This window comes from Euwallacea fornicatus, chromosome 17, assembly GCF_040115645.1.
Source record: "Euwallacea fornicatus isolate EFF26 chromosome 17, ASM4011564v1, whole genome shotgun sequence".
Classification (NCBI taxonomy): Eukaryota; Metazoa; Arthropoda; class Insecta; order Coleoptera; family Curculionidae; genus Euwallacea; species Euwallacea fornicatus.
Window position 1 is genome coordinate 2,678,361 of NC_089557.1, and position 26,015 is coordinate 2,704,375.

Here is a 26,015-nt window from a genome sequence, read left to right on the forward strand (position 1 = left end):
CAGAGAGAAATGACATTGAAGTTGCGCCCTTTAAAATTCAAAAGTTGCTGCTGACTGGAGATTATATGACGAGGAGGAATATTTATAAGCAAAATTTTAGCAAATATCGTTAACAAATACATACCAAATGCACAGCAAAATGCAATCTTCGACCTACAAGTACCACTTCTACTGAATTCGACTTCGGCTACCACTTTACCACGGATTTCATGGGCACATCTTCACAATCGACAGGTAAAAAATCCAATAAATTCACAACCAGTCTCAACTCAGGCCACATGCCCTGTTTTCATTTACTCTCACATTGGAATGTGCGACGGTCCGAATCGCAAAAGGCGAATCACAATCAAATTGAAATTTAATTCACACCTTTTATCAATAAACGTCAAAACAATGGAAGTGTCAGATGGCTCGCGAGAATGTCTGCGATTAGCCGTCACGTTGCGTCGCTTATTTCAAATGAAATACAGAGCAGAACAAGTTGTAGACTAACTGACTAACTTTATAACGTATAATCTGTCTCGCTTTGTTTTATGGGGAACGTAGGTAGAGAACAGAGATAAGGCGAGGTAGGAGAGAAAGGGAAGAAGATGAAACGGAAGCAGGAGAAACGTGCGATCCGATTTTCTGATGTTGCGTTGCGGGATGCGGGTCAGTAGTGGTCAATGTAAGGGGTAGGGAGGGAGAGCAAAATGTATAAAATTCGTAGTAAGTCATTCACATCGCTCAAAGTAGAAATTTCATAAATTTGAAATTAAAGTGTTTACCTTGCCACTCTAATATGATTTGCAAGATAAGCAAACTATGTTATGTTTAATTTCATTCTCAAAAAGTATTTGTAGGTCCCCAATTTGCAAAATATAAAAATTATGAAAATAAATAAATACGCAAATAAAATAAATTAAAAATATGTATATGTATATATCTACATGTGAGTATGTGATTAATCGTGCAGTTTGTTTCAACCTTTTCCAGCTGCAATTTTTTTAAGTGAGTACCATTAGAAAAATGTGTAAAAGTACTTTTTCCCAAAAATTTACCTATTTGATAAGTCCTGAGATTCCTTAAAGCTCCCCACTTAATTGTAAAAAACTCCTCGATTCTGTTCATTCATTGAAGACACTTTCGTAACAATCGACAGTGGGATCAATGGTGGCCGTGATTTCGATTTTGCTGTTTAAACTTGTTTCAAAAAATGACGCCATTTTAATATTTTTTAAATGTCTCTTATATTGAAATTTTAAAATCCGGGAATCGCATTGTGATATCTCATTGAATAAGAAAATTTGCATTCTTTTCAAACATGGAAAATTACTCGTCCAATTGAAAATGTATGTGCAAGATTTGGCTTTTTAAAAAAGGGTAAAATGTATTCTTACCTTCATTCACAACGATTACGAAAGTGCATTTGACAGGGTTCAACTGTTCTCCGAATACCGGGCGATCTAAAACGTAGTCAATTTTCTTAAAACTATGTTTCAGGAATAAGGAAAGCAGGACCACCGAAATATTTTTTTAACAAGTAAAAGTAGTCCTAAATATCTTTTCTCTCAATTGGCAGAAAACTGATCTTTTTATGATACAAAACAGGCTGTAAAGCTATATTTTTAAGGAGGTAATTAAAGTTTTTATTGCTTAGGTAGTAAAAGCGAGAAATTCGAAGTTCACACAAGAATTACACAGAATGGAGAAAGAAAAGGATTTTAATCAGTACTAATCGAAGAAAAAAATAATGTCTTGCTTGTCTTCGATTCACTTATAAATACCCCGATTCTAGTATAATTTAGATTTTTTCAATTCAACTAACGTATTGAAAACTTATTTTTATTGATAACGCAATTAAATTTTGATAAATTATCAGTTGCCTTTTCCGTATAGCAATCAAAAAGGTCACGCAAATATCAAACTTTCATAACTTTAAAGTAGTTACAATACAAAAATTCTGAGTACTGCTTGTAAGGAAAGCTAAAGTCAACAGCAAATTTACCTAAACATAGAGAATCCACTAAAAAAATTCTTTCTCCGCGCACGCAAACTTTAGCCTATTATCTATGGTTAACTATGAAAATCTGAAAAGAAAATGTGTTAATATAGATAATTACATAGCGACACGAAAGAGAAATATGGAACAATATAATTTATTACCTTTGTTGGCAGGTACCAACTACAACAACGATATGCTGATAAAACTAAAACTGAATTTTTGATACATAAATTACGGACTTACCGGCCTGAAATCTGGAAAATCACCCCAAATGCGCTCCATTTTTAATAAAGGCAGCTCTGCACACGTAGACTACATATTTTGCTCAGCAATAGCACTATCCGCACTCACGCTCTAACTTCACTTTAACGACTCCTGGTCTTCTGGGAACTGCCGGTAAAAAATATAGAGCATACGACTCTGTTTGCCAATGCGGCTCTGATCGATAGTCAGAGCTTTGAGGCTCTGTCGGTCAGTAGATTGCGGTTGCAGACGTCTTGGAATAGATTGTTGAGAGTTTTTGGGATAAGAGTATTAGTTTAAGGGTGTATGTTTAATTAAGTTATTGTGAAGAACGCTAATAAGTTTACGTAATAATGAAGTTTTGAGTATTACATGGCAACTAAGCAGCTTAGTTTAGTAATCTTGAAAGTGAGTTTAATCGGCTTAAGCTTAAAAAGTTTAAAATTGATATTTTTTGCATAGTATGGAAACGGAACTTCTTGATTTAAGCCCGTTGCTCTTTACAGGTTAAATTCAGGTTAGTTTGAATTGGAACAAATAATTTCATATTAACAACAACAATATTCTTTTACTTCTGATAAATTTATAGTAAAATCGCCTTCACCAATAAGTCAGGAATCCACATTCACTAATCTTGAAATTGTAATTTTCTGACCTATTCTTATTTTCTTACTGTTTAATTTTTGATCTAATTCATTTTTAGTTCACGTTTTACATTGGTCGTTATTTCGCTCCTTTCACATAATTTATTTGTCTGTAAAAAAGGTAGGCATGTTTCTTCTATGCTGGCAGCTATTATTCTAAGACTTATTTAAAATATGAAGAAATTGAAGTTTTTCTCCGTTCGAGCAATGTATCCATTTATTTTCTTTCGCAGCATTAAAATATTCATCAAATTACACTCGAGACTAACTTGTTTTTTTATCTTTTTCTAGTAACGGTAAGGAGGAAAGGAGGAAATGTGGACAAAATGAACAGGATATAGAAAAATAAACACACAAGGACCCTCAGAAACTAAAACTTTACATGCTTGTCTTAATAGAGCACTTATATTACTTAAATTAAATTACGTACATCTTACTATAATTTTAGATAAAATATTATTTACAAATAACATCAATACATCTTTTTTTTAATTTCTAAGACATAGCCCTAATTCATTACGTAGAGTCGTCCCTAATAGTAGGGGATTTGCAGGCAGTCAAGAGATAACTTTTAACGTAAATGTGACTTCGAAATATGGTCGTCATACGGACGTTTGAATGACGTCGCACATTGGTCAATTATTCATAGCTGCGTAATTTGTTCCTGGCATTTTCTCCCGCTTTTTGATACTCAGTGTTTTCCTAATTTTCGGTAGAATAATTAGTATTAAAAGATGCGCTATGTACAAAATTATATATAACTTCGACTTGATTTTTGCGGGGTGTTGATGTACTAGAAATTAAACTGCTACTACCCTGCAAAACAATAAAGTCCTATTGCACTTACACGTTCTTTAACCTAGAAAAAGTCCTTATTTATTGTTGATATTGTAATAATAATAGATTTCTAAACTTTACTGTTAATAAGGATCTCACAGTCTTTCAGTTTCCTCTTCCTTCTAATGCAATTTTCGTGTTTTTTTGTTCATCACTTCGGCTTATCAACGCAGGAATGAAATGGAACACTCAAAGGGCAATAAATTAAGTACATTTAAATTTGTTTTCTTAAGCTATGTATGTGTAAAATGACTGGTTTGTTAAGGATGTTTCCTCAATGATATAATTAATGACACAAGCGTTGATAAACCGAACCAGTTCAAGCAAAATTGCGAAAACATAAAAATATACATTTTGTACAGAGTGATTCGGTAAAATTAAATTAAAGATTAAATTAAGTTCCGGCGTTCATGTAAATTTTCGGCTTTATCATCATAACTGACTTCTTTAGGGTGTAGTCCCAACCTCTCCAACGGAACCAAACGATCCCTGCAAACGTTGGTAAGTACATAAAATCTCCAATAATTAATGAAAATTGTTAGTTACAAACCTTGTCTAGCGGTTAAATCTTGTGGATCGTTCAAATAAAGGCCATTGAGGCCTCGTCCGCAAGACTTCCACCACCATCCCCCTTTCAGCATTGAGGCGCAATTGAGGCTGGATCTGTCATTATCTCTGAAAAAAAAGTTTTTACAGTATGTATTTAGGTAGTTGCTATGGGTTTTATTTACCTATTGTATGTAGAAAATGGGCTGTTATTACTGCCATACCAAGGATCGTTCAAGGAATCTCCAGCATTTCCTTCATAGCCGTCAATTTCTAGTTTATAGTATTCGGCTTCGGAATAAATTTTGAAGTGCGAGTATTGAGCGTATCTGGAATGTGAAATATTTGGTGTTTTCTAGGAAGCAGAAAGATATGAAAACGAAAGAGAAAAATATTAAATATTTTACGTTAATTGGAAGTTGGCAATAATTACGTCGAAGTGATTCTAAATTTAAGTTAATCTGGTGTAAAACCAGTAGGTATAAAAGGGTTTGAGGTTCCAATATTATTACAGTTGCTGTGAGACGAGTCGATATCCGAGAAGAATTTTGAAAAAAATCACGAAAAGTAACAATATTTCAAAAAGCAACGAATAAAATGACTAAACCGAGGAATCTTTGCAACAATTGGGCATTCCAACTGTTAAATAGGTAGCTTTTGGACCTGTTCGTGTTCCACTCGCATAACAGTAGCAGAGACTAACCAGCTGCAAAAAGACCAAGAATTATTAAGTTTATTTTTTTATTCGAGAATACTCAACGATATTTTGTTCCAACATATTCCAATATGTTGGTAGTGTTATGGGTAGTTCCCACGAATTACGGGCCAGGACCGAAGCTTCACTTCGAGATTTAAAACTTTAAATCTGACTGCGATTTTTTAGTATTTTTTTACCGTCATCAATTAGGAGCCAACTGTTATGTTTCCTGCAGCTTTGTCGGAATTTTCAGGGATTTTAAAATAATTTACAGTGTTCACGTGTTCATGGATGTTTTTTTCAGAAAACAGATGTTATTCCACAGCCAATTAAACGGTGCAAAAAATAATCTACACGGAACAATAACACCGATTTCCTTTAAATTTCACACCTGTTCCATCACACTCGCATGTGTTACATACCAAACGTATTGGCCGCTGTTATTTGACAAAAAGACTTCAGGTGCACATGTACCCCGAAAACACTCAAAGTGGACCTGATTACCTTTTATTCCCTTCGAAATCCTCCAGTTCCACCCTGAGGGAGTATTCCTCATTGTTAGTTAGCATATAGATATTCTCGTTTCCTAACCAAAACTCCTTGGCCGGGTCCCCAAACCCGTTCTTGTAATCGTTCCAGTCGCGGTTGAAGTTCTCCCTGGGAATTCCAAAGTCATTCCTTCTTTGTATAACCTGTGGTAAAATCAAGAAATTGCCCATATAAATATTAGTCGTAGGAATAATTCCATTCGTTCTATGCGGGAAAAGGAGAAAAACTTAATTAAATATTCAGTCTACTGAACAAACTTTGTCTCAATTAACGCTTTTTTCAATTTTTCCGATATCCGCCTAATTCCCATCGAATTTATTTTACCGCATTGCAGCCCTTAAAAAATGCGACAGCCGAGTCATTGAGGTTTCTCGGCAATAATTAGTATTTTGCAAAAACAGCCTTAAAGCAATCGCGCCGGGCACTACTGGTACTCGAGACATATATAAGTCACTATTAACTATCTAAAACGCATTCCAAAATGAGTAAAACATCATAAATATCATACGCCGAGCGGAAAAAGTGGACACCAAACCAGAAACTGATCGGTTACGTTACGTCGAATGTCTTTTAGCGTGAAAATACGGAATATGGCAAAAACCTGTTCCGATTGTGGTGATACTGCTACTAAACCGATAATTTATGTTCTGTTACACTTTTTCGCGGGTTGCGTGTTCGTTTTGCAAGAAAATTGAAATTAGGAAGTGGGCCGAATATTATGTATCTCTGTCCGCAAATTAATCGATCAAACCGAGCGATTGATCTCTGAAAGATCAAAAGTAGAATCAGCCTTCCGGAAGAAGATAATTCATTACCGTCCAGCCTCCGTCTGCGATTTCCTGCTCGCAGTACACTTTCAGGAACCAGAAGGTGGTGCCTCGGATCTGCAGATGGTAGACGCCAGAATTTCGCATTCCTGTGGTGTACAGGTCGGCGCAGGAGTAGCCCTGAAATCGGATGTGGAAATGAATCTTTGAACACAAATGCGAAAAGTGATACTGCGGCTTGCAAAACAGCAGTTGCGTGCGGAAAGTCTCTTTCCGCACGTTCAACCAGCGTTCCGTATTTTTCCTTCGCGTTTAAATTGTCTAATTTGGACCTCCGACGATGCGTCATTTGATGGCTCAGGGTCTTGTAAATTTTTATGATTTTTTGACGTCAATTGGTCTACATTTTTTTTACATTTAAGGTTTTGAGCGAGATCACGTATCGAATCGCTGCGATCGCGAAGGAAGACCAATGAAGTCAAGAAACCGCTGATGGCCTGAGATCAGCTTTAGGATTACATTCGGGTTACGATTCGCGTGAATTATGCAAATTACCAGCTTTGGAACGAACCAGATGGTGCGTTATTTACCCCGGAGGTACCCGTAATAGTGTGCGTTTCGAATCGGCAAAATTGCATTTGATCATCGTCAGTACCAGAAACACCGGCGGTACCTGTGAGCATGGAGAGCTTTCTATCTAATCTAATGGTTTCTAATAGCATAGTTTTTGCCGAAAGATGAATTATTATGACAGTTTACACGGTCTTTTGTAGACATTTAATGGTGCAGTTTTCACTTTAATTTGAGCGGGAAGTAAAAAATCAATTCGCTGAAATGAGAATTAAAACATTATTACACACGTCTGTAAACCTACAAAGCAATGATGTTTGTTTAACCGTTTTCTCGTAGTTTGTCAATAAATTGCGAAATGTTATGGTACTTTCTATTGACAATAATTGATGATTCTTTTGTCCTCTTACAATTTCCATTAAATGCTTTTCAATGCAGCCAGGTTTTTGATATGTACATATGTGTTATAAATTTGCATGGTTTCATCACTCGTGGTGGTACAGTTATTTGAATAATTTGAGGAAGCGCATGAACTACTGGTAGTCCGTAAGTTCGAGGTCCTTACGCAACATCTTTGGCGAAATATGCACAAACATAGATACGTATAAATGCGCCATATTTGACGAGAAAGTTGCAACATGCACGAAAACATGTCAGCACCTTAAGTTGGCTTCATACGACGTCCCTATATTAATGTATAGATATACGGATATGGATTTTTCTTCCCCAATCCATATTTTATTGTTAGATTTACATTTTCTCAAGCGGCGCTTTAACCCGATTAATAGAAATCACTGCGTTTTTCCTTTCGAGCATAAATGCGATCAAATATACCAGAAACACATACCCTGATATCTCTAACATTGGAGATCACATCCGACGTCACAAACGTGGAATTGTTCAGCAACGGCTTGTTCTTTACACTGGGAAAAATCACCCCTCCCTTCCTTTTATCTGCCCTCTTCTCCGTGGTGGAGCTCACATTCCCACTATTAGACCCGTTGCTGTAGTTGCCAACTTGGAATCCCGAAGAAGAGGAATTCTCCGCAGAAGGGGGCATTGTGGTGTAGGGAGGAGTAGTCTCCGTGAAGTCTTCCTCAAACCTCGTGGAATCATAATCTGAGATACTTGCATGAGCCTCTTGAGTCTAAAGAAAAATAAGTCTCACCTGGAATGTCCAGACTAGGCTCAGAGAGGAGAATGTCAGCAGGAACAGGTCTCTGCGCTAAAGTGGCAACGTCATCTTCTTGCTTCTTCAGTCTCATCTCCACTTTGTCCAAGTTGGCAATGATTTTGTTGGTCTTAGAATTGAGGTCGTTGTGAATTTCTCCTATGGCACGCTCTTGTCTTTGAGTCTGAGTCAATAGTTCGTCTTGTTTGGGAACCAAATCATCCACCGAACTCTTGGTTCCTACCACGACAGTCCAGACCTCGTCCATCTTCTCAGAAACAGATATCATCGGTTTCATTTGCTGTACCAAATTATCGAATTTGCTGGATTTGGTGGTGGTAGGTCTAGAAGTCGTAGTGGTGGTCACCGATCCGTTTCTGTGATACTGCCTGGGGTCATCTACTATGGCGTTGTGCACATCTACCATCAGCCCCAACACTTTCCCCAAATTATCCGACACGTAGTTTATATGAAACTGATTTTTCTTATCCATTGAGCTGGTCAGTTCTCGCAGCTGACCCAGTTCTTTCGTCACATGATTCAGCACCTCAGTGTTCAGAGCCTTAGTGATCTCCAGCACGTTCATGCTAACCGACCTCTTCTCACTGGCCTCCACGTTAATGTCCTCATTCTGGAGATAGTTGTTATCCAGCTGACTCTTGAGGACGCTCAATTTTGAATCAATATCCCCCACTTTTTGATCCAAAGATACCAGCTTCTTTCCCAAAGTTGCCACATCGTCAAAAACGGACTTTTCCCCCCCAGTGCTCTTTGAAGGATTAGCAGGCGACTGGAACAGCTTCAGATCCAGGTTTCTTAGTTTCGTGATCACCGAGTCGGTTTTATCGATGTTGTCGTTTACTCGTGAGTCTAAGCCCTCGACTCGTCTCATGAGGTGCTCAACTGCTTTGTCCAAGTTTTCGATTCGCTGAAGTTTGGAGTCTAGGGTGGATATGATGGCCTCGAATACATCGAAGAGGTGTTGTTCCCTAAAAAAATCGTGATGGCATTATCAAGGTAACTACTATGCGACCTGTTTTTCTTCAAAAAATCATGCAATAATATAATGTGCAGTGTGGATAATCTACATCTTTTTAAAGGAGTGCGAATTTGCCCTATCGATATTAAACAGAGATGTATGTTTAGTCTTGCTGATTCCTGTGTTTTCAATAGTGTAGGATAACAACCGACAGATGTCGCTCTGTTAGTTAGGTACTTTGCATAACCACCACCTCTCTAGTGCAGAGCTGCACTACCAAATCGTTCTTCTATCAAAACACTGAGTGTCCCAGATAAGACAGGTTTAATTCCAGTCATTAATTCATCTATAACGGAGGATAAAAACCGAGAGGTGTCGTCTAATCACGAGATTTGGATAACCGTCACGAAGAAAAAAATGGCTACAGATTTAGTTAACGAAATAGACGACAGATGTAGCCCAGTTAGATTTAAACCGCCCTTACTGTAAGAATTTCTATCATATTTTACTAAACCCAATTCAGAGTGGGCAGGAATATATTAATAAATTTGATCCAAAGGCATTTATCACCTTTTATTGTAGAAATACTATATCCTACTAGTCGCCCGTAGAACTGAAAGTGTAATAAATGCACAAATGTGTTCCAGTTCCGATTTTTTCGAGCCGATGGGGCACACCCTTTACCAGGGTTTCCATTAAACGCAGTAGTTTATATTATAATTTCATAAAAATTACGCAACTGGCGTATGTGAGTTTTGTAGCTCTGCTTTCGATTCAGCCTGAAAACGGTGCTTCCTAGTTAGTACCTGATAGTACTATTGCGTAATGACTGCCAACGACGATTCAGAGATGAAGATCTTGTCTACCGGGTGTTTTTCGCGGCAGATCGCTACCGATAAGGTAAGTGCCAGTGTACTGAGAATTTTTGATTGTCTCTTGTGAAATTTAATAATAAGGTAGTGAATCTAGGGAGAGGATTAACGGTCGAACGAAACATTATTGTGTGTGTAAGAAACAGCGAAAACTTTTATTTTAGAACGAAAATTTGTGAAAACGTTCCTGAAGCAAATTTGTGAAGGTGAAATTTCAGGTCAACGTATCGGTTCCTTGGAAACGTGATGAACTTCCGTTTTTTCGTATGGGGGTTGAATTGGGTTTTTGAAACTTTTTATGGGGTGCGAAATCAGTATCTGTGCGGAGAGGGATATCTTCTTGCACGCGCACGCGCTTGCTGTTGAACCAACGGCACTAAGCGAATTTTTTACTCAGTTTTTTTTTTGCTTTTTTTATAGGTGCGACTGTTTGTGGTAACAGCAGGCCCGTAAAGCATGGCAGCAACACAACATTTTTACATTCGCAAACTCGTGCAATTCTGAACATTGTGAAGCTTCCGCTGAGCATTTTAGAAGCTTAGGACGGCCCAGTTTCGGAGGAAAGAACGCAGGAGGAATGCGAGTTGTTTGTTTAAAAATTTGTTAAATTATGAGAAACATCCATGATTTTTTACGTAATGTAAGGAACGCCAGTTCCCAGCAAAAGCTCTCGTCGAGGCTCTAAAATTCCAAAGCGATGGTGGGAAGACGCAAATTTTCCAACGGTATGGCTGTTCCACTGTTGAAGAACGTTACCAGTTTCGCCTTATTGGGCCAACAAAGATTAAATTATAAATATTGGGGCTACGAACGGTATATTCAAACCTTGAAAAAGGACGGTTTCTCAAACTAAACGTTAAAATTGCAATTTCTGTCTTCGTGGCTGGACTTGTGAGAATGAAGCGATATTTATATGCTCTCGCCATGTTGAATCCCGACGATATTTTGAAATTGTCGGACTTGCTTCACAGCAGTGTCTAAATCCATGATTTGTTCTTCGATCTTCCCGACCGAAGGGAAACCGCCGAAAAAAATCCATCATCCTAATGTGACTACTTTACAACTCGGTATCTTATAAAACCCATAGAAATTTGCATTCAATGCAGTATAATTTTTCATAAGTTTTTTCACGTCAACCGTCTTCGCAGTCGGTAATTTATTAACAACTAAACTCTTATCGTATTATTATTTAAATTTTTCTTCGTGAAGACATTTCGCAATTCGTCGTATACTTCTTGAAATTTAACAACCGTTATTCTTTCATCAGGGTACCTACTAATTCGCCAACATATACTAGAAATTGAAGAGGAATATGTCGAGGGACACGCCTCTGCAAATCAATCTTACGAAAACATTTGTCGTTGAATTTGATCGGTTCAAGCACTTCCTGGTTCAACAAAGCGTGTGTTGAACCGTCGTTAATCAAAGGTTAACTGCGTTAAAGGTCTATCTTTCTTAGAGACGAAAGCGATTTCTTGGCCACCCCCAAAAGCTTGTTACGTTCGATCTTGATAAATATGTATAATAAAATATTGCTCATCTCCTCCAAATTAACTCTCACAATAATGTTGTCGAATTTATTTGGGCACATCCAATTAAACGAGCCATGACGGGATTTATTTTTGTAAAAGTTGTTTTATAAGAGTTATTAGCGGCTAATGAGGGGCTTTAAGGAAATCAGAGAACGGCCTGGCGGCATCTCTGTGTCATGTACTTTAAATAAGAATCCTCATTGTAGTTCGGCGTGTAACGATATTTCAGTACCACCTGTTTGAAGTCTTTAATTTGCTGGTTCGATTTTTCCTCAATTTCGACACCTCCCATCATACTCTCACAAAGTCTTATGCTCGTCAGTGTTTGGCCACCTTTTAGCTGTGCTCTTTACTGTCTTGCCTGCCTCCAAAAACTTTAGCCGAATTGAAAATCAGCAGAGAAAGCAAAAAATTCCATTCTAATAACCTTTGCATTTTTTACAAATGCAATATAGAAGATTGCACACTTATGCAACTAATTTGTATGAAAGTGGCTTACGCTGGTAAGCCCTAAAATTACTTATTTTGATGCATGCGGAAGATAAGTCCGCGAAGAATTGTTTATTTAAATTAGCAACGAACGTACTGCTATTTCTGTCTGCAATAATAAATGATACAACAAAAGAGCATTTTGGCTTAAATTGCACCTAATTTTTTAGTATGCCAAAAAGGAGCATATAATGGGTGTTCAGCTCTGCAGAATGAAATAATTCTTGTTAAATGGTGCGAGAACTATATTAAATTCATTATTACAGGCATGTTGTTTGCTTCGCAGAACCTTAACAATCACAATTACGTAAGTATTTCAATGAAATAGTCTTCATAATAATAGTTCATGAGTTATATGGAAAACAACCAGTAATGGCTAGTTATATATTTATAGGTTCCGAGAGGGCGATTCTGAAGAATAATTAATCATCACAATTGAGAATTCCTCAGTTCGTCGAGAATTCTTTCGCAAATTCTGGGATTATTAAACCTGAACCATAAATAATTTTAAAATATACGACTTTAAGGTTTCGGCTTGGCCGATACGTTGATGGTCTTTGGAGAACTCTCAGTCACTGCAATGCGAAAGAACCAGTATAAAATCATGCCAGAAAGGGGGTTAATTAATATTTTTTATATGAATTAATATGCAATGAACCGGCCAATGCCAGTCACCGAAAGGCTTTTTTTGCGGATTTTCCTCGAGGCCCGAGCTGATGTATGTAGACCTCCTTCAATTTTCTTAACAGGAGTTAATTTTATGATGTTGACACCCAAATCGGCTCCCGTGCCAAGTGCATCTAAGTGATTTTTTTTCGCATATTCTAAACTGCACTTCATTTTGCAACTTCCAGATCCTAAACTGCCAATATCTCACGCTAACCTCTCATTCCTCTCCCACTTCCTTCAAAAACGGGTAAATCCTCAATTAATGCGCAGAGAATAAGTTTTCCTCCAAGTAATTCTCGCTTAAATTATCCAAAGAAATTCCTTCTTCTGGAATTCCCTCGTTTCGCTCTCTCTCGGAACGGCTTCTCCCAACGACTCTGAGCCTCTCCTCGTAACGGGTCCATAAGCTCAACACTAAGATAACCGTCTGACGGCGTCAATTGTTTGGGATGCACGTGGGGTAATTTTCATTGCCCATTTCTCCAAAGGAAAAGCGATAAACGGAAAATATTATACAAATTTATTGCAGCGTTTGAGCGAACACATTAGGAAAAAGAAAGTCTTGTTTCATCAAGACAATGCACCAGCCCACACTTCCGACTTCGCGATAGTCAAAATCAATCAACTTGGTTTCGAACTTTTCGCTCACCCACCCTATTCGCCAAATTTGGCCCCGTCAGATTATTTTCTATTTCCAAAGTTGAAACAAAGGCCCGATGGAAAGAGATTTGCCTATAACGAAGAGGCGGAGTCCCAGGTTGATGTCTATTTTGAAATATTCGAAGCTTCTTACTATAAACAGGGCACAGAGCGTCGCTGAGAAAAGTGCGTCGATCTCCAAGAAGTCTATGTTGAGAAATAATGTAGTAGTTTCCAATTTTTTTTCTTTAAGTCTTAGGTCAGGCACTTCTCGGACTACCCTCGTACCCTGATTACGCTAATTTAACTCGAGAACACAGTAGCCAGCTATTGCATAACAGTCATGGCTTACAAATGAAACCAATATTTGACGTTTTTTGTTTAACATTCAATACATGTTTACTTATGCAAATTAATGTCGCTTTTGAGCTCGAATCGCGGAAATTACAGATCGCTAAGTTACGATTGCAGGAAGTGGCTAAGATTGTTTGGTTACACTCGTAAACAAACGTAATAATCCAAGTAATAAAATAATGATCGGGCATAAATTTTCGATTAAAAACGGTGTTCTGCTCTGCAGCAACGGTAATAAATCAACAAAAGACAAGGTTGATATGGCTACTAACTGGTTGCCTCAGTAGTTCCATCATGTATCTCAATTTCATGGATTTCAACCTCGCTACAGAAGAATATGTTGGGCTTAATCTTGACAAATTACCGATTGTGATAATAAAGTATCAAAAAAGTTTGAATGACATACGCACCTACTTTCGCTAGCCTGCTGGTCTCCGGGCAAAGACTTAGCGATTCCCCTGCAACCAAGAAATTATGTTAAGTACTACAATGTTTATGATAAAATTGATGTTGACATTTAACATTAGGATTCAATTAAGGCTATTATAATCGTGAAAGAATTATCTGGCCTATTGGGTAAATGACTGCTATAACATTCAAAAAACTGATTGAGGTAATTAATGCATTATGAATGGATAAGACTTGCTTAAACGTAGCGACCTTAAACTCGTTTTTTTTCTTAACTATATATGAGTCTTCATTTGTTGGTTGTTAACTAATTTACAACTTCCAAGAAAATTAAATGTTACTGTATCGGTTATAGTGGTAAGGCTAACGTATCAATCAATTTGGTGAAAATTCCGGGTCCTTGCTCCAGTTCAGTAGACAGCGACAACTTGCATATTAGTCGCCCATTGTCTCGGATGATTTGTAACTAATTTCAATACATAATAAATGCCGAATGTCGAAACTTTTCTTTAAATAAGCACAACAATGTGTGTGTTTGTCTAGAAAACCGGTAGTCGACCCGTAGCTTTTGGGATGGAACCGGCCCACACCTAGGATTACTAATTAAATTCAGGTGTGTTAAGTAGAAAATTACCATCAGCCGTGCCGAGGCAACGGAAAGAGGGACATTTAAGCCTTCTATCTTTGTACCCGGGTCTAAGAAGCTTTACCAAAATTTTACCAATCAGCCAACATCTGGGAAAGCTCCTTTGGGCGTGTCCTCGGTAAAAACAATATGGTATAACTCTAATGCAAATACACTTATGCATATTGTCCGTTAGATGACCGATACAATCTCCGGCGACCTCGTTCAGAGAAAGGTGTTAAAAATGACACACAATATCCGAACCGGCGTTGCGCAAATTTGTTGATATTTGTTTCTTGACTCGGCAAAACGATTAAAATGGCCTGAGCAGGACTCAATTTACACATTCGTGTCTTTCAAACATTTCTGCAAGTGTGTGTGAAGAAGACAATGAAGAAATCGCTGGTGGAGCTCAAGGAAGAAAGGTTGATGAACCGGTCGTTGGAAGAGCGAATGAAATGGATGCAGTTTTGAACTAATCAACGGCACCAAAGCCGATGATAAGACTAAATGAGTGTCCTGCCAGTCGGTACAGAAGAATTTCTGAAGTTTGTTTCGCGAAATCGAAAAGAACGAGGTTTTCCCAAACCCCATTACAGACATGAGGCTCCTCTTTTGGTAGATGAGACACTAAAACATGGCGGCTTCCGGTCAAAAAGTCCACTTTACGAGGAATGCCACAAATTGTTTACTGAATTCAGCTCCAGACCACTGTTCGAAACCAGTAATTTACCCAGTGAACGTCCAACCTCCATTTCGACCAGTGAGTTCGTGCTTTGCTCCATCGTTAATTATCACCCTGATTTATAGTTCACCAATAGCCTATCTGTGATTTCTTCTATTTTTAATTTTCAGAAGAATTACGATTTATCATTTTTTCTTGCATATTTTTGGTTTTTTTAATAAATAATTTAGATACAGAAACATTGACGTACAGGATAATTCACTGTAATATTCGCACCAATGGATGTTTCCCTTATTATCGGTCCTAGTGACACCTTTAAGGCAGCTAAGTTTCGTATTGTCTAAGCCCCTGAACGGAGTTTCATTGCAAACCTGTCGAAATGACACCCCTTGCATTATTTCAAATTGATCACCCTATACACATATTTTTACAGAACTGAATTATGATCGATGTACGGTTTAGGGCTTAGAACTGAAAAGATGCAGCCTCGAGCTTGTCTCCATAATCATTGAAAATCTTGACGATTTAAGGCAGCAACGGGAAGACCACGAACGGTCGATGGACGTGCTCGTTTCGAACTTCTAAGACCTTGGAGCAGCTGATCGAAAGTCAATTCGGCTTTGCCGGATTTATTATTAAAAAATTTCTGAAATAGTCTCAAAATATTTCATCGAAAACGTGGTTCATGGGACTCTCACACACTGCAACTACTACTATGTCTCAGCTTAATGGGTATTTCTTTATTTATAGGCATCTTTACAGTCATATTACCTATTGGCAACATAATGCTGAGCCTTTCCATTAAACCCGCAATAAAGTTTTGCAAAGTGTTAAAATTCCTACTTGTTGCATGTTGAATTATTGCGGACCGAGGGATTATGGGTGTGAAATTTGAATTGGCTAATATCCCTTGAAAAAAACTGCAATGAAAAATTGTTGCCACGCAAAAACCTTATTTATAAAATAAATTCCCAAACAGCCATTAATCCAATACCGATTACTAATCGGTTACTAATCAGCAGTTTTTTCGAGCTCGGAAATGGCTCGAAAGTCCGTTGGGGCATCTCAAATCCATATTTTACGTCATTGCCACGAGATATGGGCAAAATCAAGGTACTTATAAGTCATTTTGAAACATAAATAAATATCGACGTTTCAATACAAGGCGCAATTATACAGAATTAAAAAGGGAATTATTGGCTGTAATTTATTTCGGACAACGAACAAGTTTTCAAGTGGCCGGCACGTTGAAAGTGAAAGGATTAATATGATTTTTAAAACATTAACAACTAAATTTACACACATTATGCAAGGCAAGGTGCCATATTTAAAGACCAAACTGAGTGTTTAAATGACTCGGTCATTTGCCATGACTTTAGAACAAGGAAAGTGGTACCACTGAGCAAACAATTACACCGCAAGAGTCGATAGGAGGGTTGCTGCGGCACCATCTGGCCTGGCAGTCAATTTATTTAAATTCGGTGAAAATTATTCTGTTAATTGTTTGCACCTTGTTATTTATAATAAAGACAATTCGTTATTAATATTCAATAGCTTCCTCAGTGACCGGGCGAGCCCCATGTGTGCCCAAAAAGGAAGTATGGGTTGCGTTGCGTTGCCTCATCTATGGTTTACTCTTTGCGGAAACCATTATAACTAATTGCGGTGTATATCATCGACAAATGACGAGGAAAAACAATAAAAACATAAATTAAATACTCGCGGTCGCATAAACGTTATACACTCCCAAACTTTCTATGTTTGCCGAAATAATAATAAAAACTGTCAGATCTCGTATATAAATAAAATAAATCAAAGTCTTCGGCATTTATAGCGAAACGCCACCGATAAGTTTCGGTAATCACGCATCAACGAAAGGAACAACTAAATTTCTAGTTTCTGTTAAGAAACCAATAATCAAAAATAAAAGTGTTCAGTAACTTACGTATAGACGTTTACAAGGCGTTCTTCATTCCTTCTGCATAGGTTTAATTAGGAAATGTTTAGAAGTTTCCATCGTACTCGTGTAACATGTCCATATTTGATAAAAATAAGCGAGCCAATGACTAGGCATTGGTGTGAAATACTACCAAGAAGCCAATTAACATTTGTTACTACATATTCGAATTTAGATAATGGAACTGAACGAGAATTCAGTTAAGAAGCTGACGTTTACTTCTATCGTTCAGGAACCCGAAGGAAATATCCCGGCCATCCAGGTCTCACCGAGGAAACCTGGCTGGCCAAGTGCGACCGGGGAACCCCGGCCGCTCAGTTCCGAAAGGAGTCCAGGTCTTGATATCGATAATTCTAATATCAGTCTAGTTCTCTTAGATACGACGACCTCCTCGAGGCCTTTTCATAAGTGGGGCGCACACGCTGGCTGCGATGTCTTAAGCATAGCGAAATCCAGCTCAAGGATAGCCCCCAGCCCTAAAGTCAGGGAACTTAAAGCAAAGGTTCGCGCAGTCAAACGCCTTGCTGAGGTCAGAAAAGGATCTGACTGGACGCTCGTTCCACTCCAAATCGCTCGGTTCTGCAGGCGATGGTCGCATCAGGGGTATCGGAGCAATTAAGGACCTTGGTGCGAAAAGGGAGATTGGGGGAAATGAAAAATAAAAACATTTTTTTTCTTTTTCGTGTAGAGCATGTCTTGTTTTTGCGCAGAAATGAAAGTTCGGCTAATTTATCATGAAAAAATGCAGGAATTGAGATAAATTGTAGTTGGTGCAAGGACGGGATGAGTCAGTTTAACACTTTCAAATCAACTCAAGTTTTAAAGGTTCAAAGGAAAAATATTATGACATACACACACACACACACAAATTTATATAAAATACATAAAAGCGTAATACAATGCGATATAATCAACCAGAACAGTTTTCTTCTTCATTCGTGCTTGATACGCCTGGAGTTTGCAAAACAACAGAATCATTTTTTAAGGTTGACTACATACTCTGTAGCCAGTTGACTGATCCGGTGTTTGCACCAACTTTGTGAAAGGGATGAGCTAAATGTGCTTACGGTTTCGTTGCTTATAGAGTATTCGTCCCGTTTTCGGCCCAAAGCTTAAATTTTTTTCATACCGAGGAACTTACATCTCACTATTGACAGAATGGCGACTCATCCCCCTTTTGCACTAAACTCCCCAATTTTAAGTTTTAAGAAATTGTGGAAAGCGGCTACATGCGCTTTACTGCGTTTAACGCCCTGTGCAAAGCTGCCAACGCGAAAATCTGCCAGGTCTGGGTTGGAATTCAATTAAACTTTTGGCTAAAAGGAGATTTACCATACGAGAGCATGAAGCATGCTTGATCATCATGACAGAAGTGTCATTTTTAGGTATTATGTAAGTTGCGCCAGCGGTAACGCTAAGGTCTGCTCAGAAGCAGCCCTCACTAGCTCAGCAGAGGAAAATGATACGTTTCTGGGACTATTGGCTTTAGAGATATCGGCGCAGTTAATAAAGAACCAACAAATTAAATAGCTGTAATAAACACTTACACAAGCACTTGCCGATAGTGATTTAGTGTCACATATACACCACAATTTTGCCGTCAGGTGCGCCATTATGCAGCCATGTACCAAGAACTAATTTAAAGTTATAAATTGTCATAATTAACCGTCCTTGTGCAACATTAACCGATTGAAACATTCTGGTCGTCCATCGTTCATTAGTGATATTATTGATAATAAATTTATATTTCACTCGCGAGGAAGAAACAGACGAGGGATTATTAACTTCTGCTGCAACTCAATGGTGACTAATTAGCTGGTTAAGAAAGTGACACAAAATTTGTTCATCAATCTCTTTATCTTGGTGTTTATCTAGCAATGCAAATGTCAACTAACCAGCCCGAACTAATGGGCCTGTTGAGCCGATTTTGCTTGCGAAAATCATTATTTAAATAGTATTATTATTAACAAACACGTTGATTATAATCCGATTGATAAGTAATTCCTTCATTATAGTTATCAACGGTTATTATGGTAAACGGCGTTATTTGATTAATTAGCCATGAGAGCAATTAGGGGGATAAATGGTCTGACTTAATGACTGCATCGCAATGAGGCCGCATGTTGGTTTTGTAGTACTCTTTTTGATATCGTTAAATTTACGTTTCCTTAAGAATCAGAGGAACATGACAGAAATCTGTACTAGAGGTAAATCGTTAAAGAGCTAGATAAACAAATTACCGGGCCAGGACACGGTGCAAACCAGTTTTGAACATAAAAAGTCTGATGCTGTTAAGCTTGGATTTATGAAACCGTGGTGTTATATCATCGTTGTTGCATGATTGTGCCGACATTGACCCGGTACCTGATTTGCAGTCAGTACCTCCATTAAAGAAAGAAGCTCGTTTCATACTCCAACCAAGTTGCTTCCTAACAGTGACACCAGCTTTTTCATTGAGGGACGCCATGATTGAACTATCCGCATTGTCAGACAAAATTTTATGATCTTTTACGGTTAAGAGCATCGTATAATGAAGCTCAATTTTACGAAACCACCTGCTATAGTTGGCCTTATTTAGTGGTACCTGCAAGGTCAATGCAGTACCTCCGCATACGAAGAAACTTTCTGAAAAATTTGCCATGGCAATGGCCAATATAGGATGATGTGATGTTCGAGGAAAACTCTCCTAGGCAGGACAAGTCGAGCGGTTTTTAATGCGGCAGAGCAGGATAAAGCTCATGCATGAGTACCAGGCACAGATTCGAGATCATTGTTATGTCCTCTTAATGAGATTTAGAATTTGACTTCCTTGTGCTTTCGGCCAGATATAGCATATGAGATACCGGACCACGCCTATAATTATTTAATATGTTCGCTTTGACGTCATGTGGTTCTAGTAATACTGATTTTATCGACATTTTGTTAGCAGTCATTTAAAGCGAAGTGATTTTCGACCTAAAGAAAATTGGCCCATTCATGCGATTTAATTCGATTTCCATAAATTTGAGTTCCGAAATACACAGTTCTCAATATAGGCACCAATGTCAGAGGTTTTTCATGATAGTTTTTAATAATAAGCGTTTATGCAATGGTCTGATTCAATTCTGCTTTCAGTAGTATTAATTTGGAGTATTTTTTTTATGAAAGTGCGGCTTGGCCAAGATGTCACATTCGGTATACTACAACCTGCCTAGACAGGGGGAAAAAGCACGAAACCAAATCGTTTTCTTACATGCCATTCCAATTCGAAAAACAATTAGATTTCCATTGCGATTGTGTCTGGTCTGGCACTTAATGGATAACCATGCACATTCACTTTATTATAAATAAACGAGCTTTAAAAATGGCAGAACCCGATATGCATAAAGCACGATCGTGCAGGAACGACAAGAACCATGGTGGGTTTTGCACCAAGACATACGCCTTCACGGCTAAGGCGATTTGTTCCAAAGAATGACCACAATAATTCGCACATGAATTAAAATGCCGTATGTTATAGTGCCGAAGACAAGATGGCTATACAATGTTATTTATTATTTTAAAGAATGAGAGATGAGCACTGGAGAAAGATTGTGGACAGCTAAATAAAATGTGCTTTTTATACAGATCGATGCAAAATGTCGCTCAGATAAATATTGGGTAGGTTGTGCACGTACAAACTTGACCAAAGGTTCTAAAACGCGTCGCTAGCAGCTTTCGTGTTAAAAGTTTAAAATGGCCTGTTGTACATTTCCAGATTAAATCCTTTAGTAAAAGGCGCACAAATGTGAGGCGTTTGTCGTGAAACTTATCATTGGCCAAATTTCAAGTTTTTTCAAATTCGGCCAGGGTCACAACATCCATTATTCATACAGTGGAAAAACACCCGGTTCCCTTGGTGAACCGAGATTTTTTATAAATCGTAATAACACATATATCATGTGTAATGAGTGAAATGACCATGCACGCACTAAGACGATCGATCAGCGAATAGTAAACCGTCTGTTTCTACAGATCTTCCCTGGCTCTAGACAAACGGGGCAATGAATTTTCTGGTAAAATTCCAAAGTATACAACTATCATCACAACTTGCATAAAAAGCAACTGAGGAGCGTGCGAAAGTACAATAATCAATTATTTCATAACAAATCAATTCTTACAAGTTTAGATAATCTAATCAGTATACAGGGGGTCTCATATAAAGTGAGATCGATGGTGATACTTGCTTCAAATCTAGAAGGCTCGGGAAAATTATGAGCCGTTCGATTAGCAATTGTCGATAACTAAAATTTATCGAGTTTCGTAGGTTCTACTCGAACGGTTTAAGCATAATTCATGATTTTCGAAACGCACGATTGGTGAGTAATTTGCTCGTATACAGGGTTCAGGGGGCGATAGTATTCTGCGAAATAATAAGAAAATTCCAATAAGCCCTTGGCAAAACCGCTATATTTTCAATGTACAGGGTAAAGTTTCACATTGTTTCCTCATATTTTATGTTCTCTTACATACGCTTTGAGTCAAATTTTAGGGGAAATTTCGTACACCTATTTTCTTTATGATCCTCTAGAATGAAATATAAATATCGTCCATAGTCATCTACAGGCTGTTACGTTTTTCGGGATCATGTATGATTATATGTTTTGCATCTTTTTTTTCGAGCACCCTGTACGAACTCCGATACCAATGTAAAGCTGCTTCTTCAATTCTCTAGCTTTTTGTCTTTTTTTCAGTATTTTTGTGTCTGTCACACTTTGCATATTCCGGTATGTGATGCCATGGCGATTTGAATAATTTTGTTTTCATTTTTGGCGTGTCACACTTTCAAAAATTTGGCTCAGGACATACGAGGCATATGAGGAAACCGCAAATCATGAGAGAAAATATAAAACCCTGCCACCACGTGTATCGAAGATGGCGCGTTTTTCACCACGGGTGTATTAGCAATCTTTTATTATTTTGCGGGACATTATCGGCCCCTGGAGTATCTCTACGACCTTATACCCTCCATTGAGCATCCCTTTGTCTGCCTGGTTTAGTTTAAAGTATTTCGCATGAAGATCGAGAATGTGCTCTTTGTTCAGCTTGAGTCGCCTGGTTTTTTTACAGTTTGATTATCCACCCGGTACAACAAAACGGAACTTTACTGCAGAAAAAACTTTAGAAAAAAACCCCGGACTTATGGGAAAACAGGTTTGCTCTCACTTCTTGTGCTACACGCCCTGGGGCTAGGTCGCGCACCAAGATAACGGCCTACCATGCATTGATCGATTAACTAATAACAGAAACCCACGGAATAACTATCATTATTCTTTAACTGTAACAACTGCAATCGCATAACAATTACGTATAGTTAGTAGTTTTCCTGCTGAGATCACTTTTCCTGCCGTCCGTCTTATTCGAGTTGTTGGATTTGCATACAATGCGACCTTGATAAGCACAGGGCGATTATGGCCGGTACCATACGTTTCGTAAAGTGGTACCACTTTTAAACGCGTACCCCAGAAAAAATTTGCAGTTAATAATATGCCGGTGCAGCTATCGATAAGCTCGAAACAATCGTATGTGTAGGTAGGGAATGACAGAGTAATTGCAGAGCCTTGTAACTAAGCGTAGAAAAATTGGGAACATCCTCTGGCCGCTAATAAACTCTTTATGAAGATTCTAAACGTGTCAATGACAAGGATTGAATCATTCGAGGCAAACAAAGGAGAATTGAATAGGGCGATAACCATATTGTCCACATTTACAACAAAAATTTAAATATAGAAATCAAATGTATAACACCTCACTGGCAAGGTCAGAAGACCGCAAAGTCTTACTCATATGTGCGTGCAAATTGCACAATTCTGATGTTGTTTGCTCTGCCTCGTGTTTGATCCATTCTGTGCGATTTTCATTGTCGATCGTTGCAGGCGTTTTTGTTCCTAAAATTTCACTGCTCAAATGGCCTAAAGGAAACATCCCTAAACAACCATATGGCTAATAATGGGAAATTTTGTGGTTTTGGCAGTCGGGCATTTCTTCCGGAAGAAAAAGTCGATTAATTATGATAAACATTTTATGAAGCAACTTGAATGGTTTACCTGCAACAATGTCGGTTCAAGGAAGTGGCCACTTAAGGCAAAAAGAAGACACTCTTCAGCTGCTTAACGTAACTATATTAATTATATGTAAAAGTTGAGCTAACGAAACGCTGAATTGGCTTTAATTGACTAGGTATCTTTAGATAACGACCACAACAAATATTTAAGCCTGATGTGGTACAGTTTTAAGTGCCGTTGAATAATATTAAAATAACGATTAATTTTGTATGCCAATGTTTATAATAATAATTGAAAGGAAACGCTTATAATATTACTGCACGAATTACGCAAGCTATAATCAGTTTATTACCCTCTTTGAGCCACGAACGCGTAAGATCTTGAGGAATAAATTATCGATCAACGTCTCATTCAACACTGAATTATGAGGAAGATCTCCACATTTAAAAAAATTTTAATATGAACTCGATCAATCCTTGACATTAGGTTCAGATAGTTCAGCTCAATTAACCTCGTTATATTACGGTGGCTATTGGTCATTTCTGCGTCTCCCATTGAATAGCATCGCACCATGTACGGTATATTTGGTTGAAGATTTTTCAAATACCACGGCAATTAGGAAGCAACACTGATCTTGTGATCTTTCATTGGCTTTGAATGAAGCTGGAATCATTACGAATAACTGAAGGAGTTTCGAGGTGGCAACAAGGTAGGTTTGCTCAAAAAATTGGCAGATAGTACGCCCAATTCAACCCATCATTGGGATCGTTTCAACGGCGGTTGATAGGGCGGTTGTTAAATGTGGAATTCTTCGGAAAGAAAGGACTTGAAGAATCTAAAAATTTCAATCCTGAGGAAATTCATGGCGACAAGCTACATTAACGATTAACACACCAGAAAGTTCCCGTTTGGCTTATCTCAATTAAGTGCAGAGCAAAAAGTGCCCATCCTGTATAACAGTTTTCCAACAAAGACGGCATTTATTAGAACGTAGATCGTATATATTAAATAGCAACGTGGCGCGTTTCTTTTGGTTTTTTATAAATTATTAAATTCCTTCGTCATATGAGTTTCTCGGCGATGACAAAAAATTAAAGATAGAGCCTCTGAAATCTAACTGGGTATTTGGAAGGAAAAGGTACGTACTTATCAAATAAGGAGTGGAAATCTACACCTATTTCAGAAACAAGTATTATACAGCAGGTCAATTGCACTAATAAATATATAAATATAAAAAATTTAAAAAAATACAAATAATAAATAAACATATAATTGTATGTATGAAAATCACACAATTTTTAGTTTTGCCAGTTTTCCTTGATCGTGAAATGCTGTGCCGAAACACGATACATCCCTTGGAGCTTCTTTGAATTGACCGCTTCGGCCCCAGATTTACTGTATTATGTCTTGAAGTCTTGTCTTGCAATGCTCAATCTAGTTTTCATTCCCGAGGAGTCTGGATCAGGAGCTTTTGGGTTCTAAACGGCAACTTCGCACCGCTCTCTTTTTTTTCGAACATTAACTCTCCTCAGATTTGACATCAGGCATTGTTGCCGAAATAAAACCGCTTGTCTGCTTCGAAGTTAAATGACAACCCTGCAACGTTCACTGGTTTCGACGAGAGCATGGCTGTCTGACAACTGTCGTCACAGTTGTCAAACAGTGCCCAAGGTTGCAAGTACTTTTCCGTTATCCCCTAATTACCTGAAACTTCTTACTACACGAATACGAATTAAGACAAGTTATTAAACGCATAATTAATTTTATAATTTAGAAAAGAGTTGACGAGCTAATTAGAAATCCATTCACTCACATCTAAAGTCATGTTTAATTAGCCATAAGGGGAGTAAGTGCACGTTGTATATACCTAAAAATTGCATTATACTATTCTAAAAAAGAACCGCTTGATCAGATCTCATCACCACATGATAACCTTTCATAGATTTCTCTTTGGAATTGAGTATGCCTGACTCTTAATAGCGCTACATGTGTTGGTGACCGAACCTGACGTTGCCAGATCCTTTTTGTTATCCTGAAAGTGTCAGATTATTTATTTTCTACTGTAGAATTCAATAGAGGACATCTGATTTTCAATTCGGACCGTTAAACCTGACTTATATATGATATCTTTTTCTTAACGATTGAAAAACGTTATTAATTCATTGACGGAAGATTCCTTAATCAAAAACAGATAAATCCTTCGTGTCTTTACACTCCAAATTAGTTGGTTTCGTAACACTTATCCATCCCATGATGGTTGATGGCTAACAAGGGGCCGCAATTTTCACAAAAACGGGCGTGACAAATGAGCTCTTTATTATATTTCTGTTCTACTTTGGCCGGGCAATAATTTACGAAATTTCAAAACTTTTTTATATCTAGTGGGTAATTATTATTATGTCAAAAGAGGGCGCGGACATCGGCAGTACCATGGTGATGACATATTTCTGCGAAAGTGTAGATTAGCGCGGAATTTTGGGTGGGAATCCGAATTTTTTGCGGTTTTAATTGTATCCTTTTGAGGGAAAGTGACAGTACTGCGGCATTTTTATTAATGGGAGAGTATAAGAATTGTGTTTTTTGCGAAATAGGTTAAATCCTCGAATTAGAGCTGGAGGATTCTTTGATTTAGAGATTGATTAGATTAATCTTTTGGAGGTTTCTTAAGAATTACATTTTTTTTAGATTATCTCCACGATTGTCTGCTGAAAGATCTTGGTCCGTATATTCTTTATCGTTTGTTATGTGTGGAATAACATAATAATTTCTAAAGCA

General features: G+C 37.8%; 2 protein-coding genes and 1 long non-coding RNA gene across 6 annotated transcripts in view; 1 reads left to right on the top strand and 2 right to left on the bottom strand.

Annotated features, from left to right (window-relative positions):
• LOC136344485 (E3 ubiquitin-protein ligase RNF144A-like) overlaps nt 1-2,354 on the bottom strand; it is a 20,897-nt gene extending 18,543 nt beyond the window's left edge. Inside the window, exon 1 of one of the 3 annotated variants that reach the window (XM_066291995.1) lies at nt 2,228-2,354. The gene's annotated coding sequence lies outside the window, so the exon portion shown is untranslated. Of the gene's footprint in view, nt 1-124; nt 479-2,227 lie in introns of those variants that run through there. The other 2 variants (XM_066291994.1, XM_066291998.1) reach the window with 2 other exon arrangements.
• Nucleotides 645-3,341, top strand: LOC136344495 (uncharacterized). Of its 2 annotated transcripts, XR_010732969.1 has the most exons (3): nt 645-708; nt 843-990; nt 3,163-3,341. It is a non-coding gene; the product is annotated as an uncharacterized lncRNA (long non-coding RNA). The 2 variants fall into 2 exon arrangements; XR_010732968.1 differs by lacking the exon at nt 645-708 and having other exon boundaries at nt 717-990.
• The window catches only part of LOC136344483 (angiopoietin-2), a 26,189-nt gene continuing 3,430 nt past the window's right edge, over nt 3,257-26,015 (bottom strand). The window contains exons 3-10 of the mRNA XM_066291992.1: nt 13,953-14,000; nt 8,006-8,997; nt 7,685-7,956; nt 6,316-6,447; nt 5,456-5,643; nt 4,440-4,583; nt 4,259-4,383; nt 3,257-4,197 (exon numbers count right to left, since the gene is read on the bottom strand). Of these exons, the coding sequence (XP_066148089.1) occupies nt 4,103-4,197; nt 4,259-4,383; nt 4,440-4,583; nt 5,456-5,643; nt 6,316-6,447; nt 7,685-7,956; nt 8,006-8,997; nt 13,953-14,000 (1,996 nt within the window). The 3' untranslated portion in view covers nt 3,257-4,102. The remainder of the gene's footprint in view (nt 4,198-4,258; nt 4,384-4,439; nt 4,584-5,455; nt 5,644-6,315; nt 6,448-7,684; nt 7,957-8,005; nt 8,998-13,952; nt 14,001-26,015) is intronic.